This window comes from Diachasma alloeum, unplaced genomic scaffold, assembly GCF_001412515.2.
Source record: "Diachasma alloeum isolate Michigan unplaced genomic scaffold, Dall2.0 Dall_scaffold_00785, whole genome shotgun sequence".
In the NCBI taxonomy this organism is placed as follows: Eukaryota; Metazoa; Arthropoda; class Insecta; order Hymenoptera; family Braconidae; genus Diachasma; species Diachasma alloeum.
In genome coordinates, this window is record NW_021680915.1 from 58,861 (window position 1) to 65,865 (window position 7,005).

General features: G+C 37.9%; 1 protein-coding gene across 1 annotated transcript; it reads right to left on the reverse strand.

Moving 5' to 3' along the window:
• Nucleotides 1–296: 296 nt before the first annotated feature.
• Nucleotides 297–960, reverse strand: LOC107044731 (peptidyl-tRNA hydrolase 2, mitochondrial-like). The gene has a single exon (XM_015266742.2). The coding sequence runs from the start codon at nt 860–862 to the stop codon at nt 449–451; it is 414 nt and encodes a 137-aa protein (XP_015122228.1). The 5' UTR covers nt 863–960; the 3' UTR covers nt 297–448.
• Nucleotides 961–7,005: the final 6,045 nt, after the last annotated feature.

Below are 7,005 nucleotides of genomic sequence, written 5' to 3' on the forward strand. Positions count from 1 at the left end.
TCATACCGTAAACAGTAATGGTATGCCCTCTGTAGGATAGGCTTGAATTCCTGATTATTTTTTGAAAGACATTCTCAAACCTATTAAATTAGATCGAAAAATTTCGAATCAAAAATGTTCAATCACTCTAATTGAGCCGTTGGTTTTCTACTTTGCCGTGAAACTTTTTTTTATGCATAAGTATTTAAAAGGACCAAAAAAATTGCCCGTATATAAGGAGAGTGTCATCGATCCTTTGAATGCGACGTCAATTGATATTATGAACAAAATTAATTTTCCTAAAATAAAACAGAGAATTAATACAATAATAAAATTTTAGTTTATTGAAAAAAAAATGAAACAAAATTTTTAGTGGAATCATAATTGTTGTTGGGGTATTCTGAACAAAAAGAGAATCGTATTCATCAAATAAAAAAGATATTCATCAACAATTTCTTCTTCATACATGTCAAAGTAATTTCAGATGTGCAGTGAGCTCATCCACGATACTATTAGGTCCAGGACCAATACCCAGGACTGAAGTTGTTCCAGGTTCCAGTTGAGTCTTTCCAGCATCTTTGATAACAACAGCAGTGAGTCCTCGGGTCTTGACTTCTTTCGCCAAATCGTTAAGTTTCTCTTCACTGCTAATTTTCAGGACAATCTTCGGTTGTCCTAAGAAGAACCAGGTGTCAAGAATCTTTTTATTCATTTTTCCACTTGAGCATCGTTGTACACACTCTACAGCAGCATGAGCACACTGGGATGCTGTCTTTCCTCGACCCATTGCAATATCACTTCTCACTACTAACACCATCTTACAAGACTCTTCGGGAAAACCGTTTGTAACAAGGTATTTCAATCGTGATATAATATGGCTCATTATGACTCGTTATTTATATGTAATGTATTTGTGCTCGTCGGCTTGTTTGTTCTGGTATTCTCCCATGCATACTCTAAATTTCTGGAGCTGATCCTGACATTTACGCCAGTCTTGGGTCTCAGCTATGCATTCCTGTAAAACAAAATTTCTCCTTGGTGGTTGCCTCTTACAGAGAATAAGTTTCAAAGGATGTGATGAGGCGAATTATGCAGCCGGTGGGGAGGGGGGGGGGGAAGAATTGTGTAAATCCCTTGGAAATTGAGAATATTTAGTCCTTACGCCCACGACAGTCCTGTAAAATTGTTAGGTCGCGTCGAGAATATCAGTGGGTTTTATATTTTTTGGGTCGCTGATCACGAATCTGTCGGTTACTTTTCCGAAAAATTGACCCTTCAATTGTTATTAACAATTTTAATTGTTTAAAAGGCTTTATCTGGCAAACTATGATAGATATCGGAAAAATGGTCAAACAAAAGATGTTTGATATGCAAAAATACTCATTTTTTATTTTATACTTTTTCCCCCTAGCTATGATAGATACGGAGTTATCGGGGGGTGGCAGCGGAGCGGGCGCCGCGTGAGTATTCGCGCAGGGTGTTGGCGTGCTCCGATGCGTTTATCAGGACACTCGATGCAGATAGAGAAAAATAGTTCAAATGGAAAATATTTGCAATCAAATTTCCCATATAACTGATTTATTGACATTTTTTTCCTACAACCAGTAGTTGATGAGATATTGACGCCATCATACTGCGTGATCGGGCAAATTACCTAGAACGCTTTTGTTTACTGTTGTTTTATGAGTAAACAATTGGAGATGAAGGAAAAAATGTCGCATAATAGATGATCCCCCATAAAAAATACACACTTTTGATCTTTTGGTCTTTGGCCTAATTTCCATTATTTGCGGAGATAGAGCCCGTTGTAATACTGATAGTCGTGGCCCCGGGTGACCCCCACGACCGCCACTTTGCTAGTGACATATCAATGTTTTTGTAAAAAAACTGCGCCAAGAAAAAGTTTTGTTTGGTTCTTACTGGAAAGTAGAAATTTTTTAAAAATACAAAGGAATGAAAAAGAAAGCCAAGTCAGCAATGTCGAATAAACGAAAATAATGCACAATCAGATTTCTATAAGAGAAATAGTTTCAAATCGAATGAGGATTTTAAAAAAATTCTTGATGAAATAAAAAATTAGTAGAAGGAGGACCAACGTTCTTGGCGCGGATCAGAAGATGGAGAATTAGATTGATACGAGACAATGAGTTGAAAAACTCCGCGCCAAGAACGTTGGTCCTCCTTCTACTAATTTTTTATTTCATCAAGAATTTTTTTTAAATTCTCATTCGATTTGAAACTATTTCTCTTATAGGAATCTGATTGTGCATTATTTTCGTTTATTCGACATTGCTGACTTGGCTTTCTTTTTCATTCCTTTGTATTTTTCAAAAATTTCTACTTTCCAGTAAGAACCAAACAAAACTTTTTCTTGGCGCAGTTTTTTTACAAAAACATGTGTTTTTGTTTTTTTAGGGAGATTTCATTATTTTTTTCAAAATAAACAAGGAATCGTTTTTATATCCTGTAAATTTTTTCATTTTCAATTCAATTCGGCTCATTTATTTTTCACACGATAAATCATCTTTCCAATTAACAATCGAAGTAAAACAAATAGTTCTATTCCACAGTCGTTATTTGCACCGACTTTTAATTATTTATTCAAGATTTTCCGACTGAATTTGCTTCTTCGAGAATTCATTTGTGCACGAAACTCGAATGAAAAATATCTGTGGAATTCATCATTCGTGCACCATATTCAATTTGTAAATTCCCGGGCTTCCCTCCTTGGTGCGTGTGGTTGTATTGCACTGCTACCAACTCCGTAACAAAAAAATGACAGGAGTTGATGTGAAATGCGAGAATGTGCATATGAACCCGTTGCTATGCGCGTATTTTTTAAAATATTGCTTCGAACAAAAAAATAGTTACATCAATGAGAAGCTTGTGGCCAATTTATATAATGTAAGTATAGTATATTTCAGTACATGTGGGGCAATTTCGTCTTTAACGTGTGTGGGGTTTACAGCATGAGCCGAAGGCGAGTGATGTAACCACACACGTTAAGGACGAAATTTTCCAACAAGTACTGAACAAAATTTTATGTCACGAAGCCTGAAACCGGCTGAATTAGACACAAGACGCGGAGCGTTGAGTGTGTAATCCAGCCGGTTTCAGGCATGAGTGGCATAAAGAGTTTTTTTCATGTAGCTCGTCAGGTTTGTATTTTATTTAATGGATATGATTCGGAGGTAGTGGAGGGGGTAGTTGCTTCGTGTATAGATACACGGCAGCGATCGGCCTGATGTTTTGTACAATCGGAGTCAAAACTTTTCTTGGCCGATACGCTGCCGCGTATCTCGATAGAAGCGCCAAAATTCAAATATAATCATGGTCCATACGGTGTACAACGAAACGCTATCAAAATAGCTACAGATCAACGGTGGACAGCTTTAAAAACAAGCATATTTTGTGATATTAAAGTTTTACAAAGCTCGTTTTTCATAATGATAACATTTCTATCACTATGATTGGTACAAATTGATAATAGTCTCATAACCATTCATATCCCATTGAATATGGGACATTCAGTTGTACGCTTCAATAATTTGTTTACTGAAATGGTGTTCTATAAATTTGTCTTCTCACAAAATTTGAAATTGTAAAAGAATAAAAAATTACACATTAGTGGATAAAACAATTTTCCTTCAGTGAGAATGTACATTAATATCAATTTTCGAATAATACGTATGTGATTCCGAGTATTCCACCAAAAAGTGAGATTATATTTCCTTTTATTCGTGAATCGACGGTATGGTATCAAATTATATCCTGCAAACTCTCTTTATCATGCTTTAGCCAAATGCAACTGTTCCTACCTGGATCGATTTTTGAAAGTATGATACGTGGAAGTATTATACTCACTAAAAATAATTGCTTATAATTCTATTCATTTCCAAGATAATCAGCAGTCAATTTCCGAAAAAGGAGAATTTACTTTCATTTTCATCGGACTAGATACCAACTTCAAATCAGTGAGACATTGATAGTCGTGCTATCGCAGTTAAGTTAAAATGTTATTGCTGCTAATTCAATCAATTTACGATACTCTACAGGTCGACAAAAAGAGTTATACATGCTATAAGCAATACAACACCTGAACTCTTCATGATTTTATAATTTTATCGTATCATTATGATAATTGTTCCATCCATCAGAGTTTATACCTTGGGCATACTCTGCAAGTATAAATTTCGAATCGAAGAAACTTCATTTAGTCCGAAAAATGTCGGTCTTTAAAAATGTCGGTATATTACCGTCAATATGATATTGCAGGAAGGTACCTTCGGAGTTTTCGTTTCAGTGTATCTCAGAGATGGGATCACTTGTTCCGATTCTCTTAAACAAAGAGGATTGACTAAAGTAGAGGCTCAGATCTCGGGGTTGGAGTGACCCCAAGCCAAAAATAGTTTAGTGACCCCAACGGAGGGATGGCGCCACGGTCGAATCTGACGGCTGGGCGAACTGCCTGTGCGGGTAACTCGGCAGTAGCCACTGAAATGTAGTATATACTGGAAAGGGCACTGATCCGCCTGACGCGAGCCGACAGAGAGGGGCGATTTTCAAGGATACCTATCTCTCTCGTACCGTCCGCTCAAAAAGTTTTCAAACGTTCTAGAACGTATAGAATTCAGTATTGGCGTTCAATTTTTGTTGTTGCATCATTATAACATAGAATTGATTATTTTTTTCCAATGTAATAATANTGGCCTAGCATGGCAATGCCCTTTCCAGTATATACTACATTTCAGTGGCAGTAGCAGTCCCGCCAGGGTTGCCACATGGGCACAATTGTGCCATTCCGGGCACTTTTTGCTCCTTGCTGCCCCAAAAGCCCCCCTTTCAGATCACGGGCACTTTTTCATTTCTAGGTCTCAGGATTTGGACGGTGACCTTATTTGCATGTTTTTTTTCTTTTTTTTTTTTTTTTTTCCATCAGGTGGCGCCAGAGGGAACGGACGATCCGTGGAAATTAACAAATCTAATTATTTCCTCCACACCAATTCCCAATCCGTGTTGGGTGTAAGCTAGCTATCGACTGCCGGCCGGTACAAGCGAATATACGTATTACGCAACAGTCGTTCGAAGCTACCCAAGCGACTGTATCGTGGTGATCCCTTGTGTTTACATTTCGTGCAGTATTCCATCTACCTACGAACATTGAATTTCATTTCTAATTCCGTTGCAAGTTTTCAATTCAAAATGAAGAGAAAAACTGTGGCTGATTATTCTCAATTCAGTCAATCGTTTGACATCAATACCATAATTACTAATCAACATTCATGTGGAATCTAAAAATAAGGGTTTAATTCTCTTCTCCACTATTTTTCACATTTGTCGGTATTTTCTATATTTTCATCATTAGGTTTGTCATCAAAATGGTATCAAGGAACACCAACTCCCGAGCTTCGAGTGATCGGCCTTGGGACGTAGAAACTAATACAAATGATCAGAATGGAAATAAAATGGATAATTTCAAGACCGTATTGAGTGTTGACGAAACGAGCATTGAAGTCCAATGCGATGAAAATAACAACGAATTTTTCCCTGTCAGTAATAGCAACACTCAAGTAGCTCCATCTAGCGGCACTTTTTGGTGTTAGCCGGCACTTTTTGGTCTTAGCCGGCCCCTTTTCGGAGCCCCTTTTCATTTGGTGCTGCGGCAACACTGACTCCCGCTGTCACAGGGATAGTTTCGGAGGGGAACTTATGCCGTCCTCGTCCACAACATGTTCTTAATGTTTTTCAGGTGATTCATTTGCTGGCTAATTAATATTAAGGAATGAAACCCAGACGGTGTGATGGAGAATTAAATTCCCCATCAATCGATCCCCGTTGAATCCCTTAATCTCTATAACAAAAAAATACAAACTACGACAAAGTCATGGGCCAGTGAGAAAAATAATTTTATGTCATAGGTGCCCAGAATCACGCGATTCTAACGTCGCTTCGCTCGGTGGAATCGCGGATTCTGGGCCCTATGACATAAAATAGTATACGAAACTCGTGCGTAATGGTGTTTTTTGACTCGTGGGATTGTAAAACTCGCCTTCGGCTCGTTTTACAACTTCCCACGAGCCAAAAAACCTATTACGCAGTTGTTGCGTAATATACTATTATTCTCGGCGCACAGTGACTTTTCACCATTGAAAAAAGAATAGTTCGATAGAGAATTAAATTCGCCATTAATCGATCCCCGTTGCATCCCTTAATCTCTGTAACAAAAAAATACAAACTACGACAAAAGTCATGGGCCAGTGAGAAAAATTGTAGTTTCGCGGCGCAGTGACTCCCGGTAATTAAAAATTCACCGCTCCCCTCCTAATTGAGATTAAGGGATGAAAAAATGGCAGTTCGATGGAGAATTAAATTCCCCATCAACTAACCCTCTTTCATCCCTTAATCTCTGTAAAAAATGGAAGAAACTGTCATGGAAATAACAGCGCAGTAAGAAAAATAATTGTTTTGCGGCGCACAGTAACTCCCGGTATTCCCCATCAATCGATCCCCGTTGAATCCCTTAATCTCTGAAAAAACGGCAGTTCGACGGAGAATTAAATTCTCTATTAATTAACCCTCGTTCATCCCTTAATCTCTGTAACAAAAAATGAAAAACTGCCATGAAAATCAGGGGCCAGTAAGAAAGATAAATTTTTTGCGGCGCACACTGACTATTCACCATTCGCCCGCGAATTAAAAATTCACTTCTCCCCTTCTAATTGAGATTGAGGGATGAAAAAAGGGCAGTTCGACGGAGAATTAAATTCTCCATCAATCGATCCGCGTTGCATCCCTTAATCTCTGTAACAAAAAAATATAAACTGCCATGAAAGTCAGGGGCCAGTAAGAAAAATAATTGTTTCGCGGCGCACAGTGACTCCCAATAATTAAAAATTCACCTCTCCCCTCCTAAATAAGATTAAGGAATGAAAAAATGGCAGTTCGGCGGAGAATTAAATTTCCCATCAACTAACCCTCTTTCATCCCTTAATCTCTGTAAAAAATGGAAGAAATTGTCATGGAAAT

Coding starts and splice junctions, on each gene's coding strand:
- LOC107044731 (XM_015266742.2), bottom strand. CDS start 862: ATGAGCCATATTATATCACGATTGAAATACCTTGTTACAAACGGTTTT.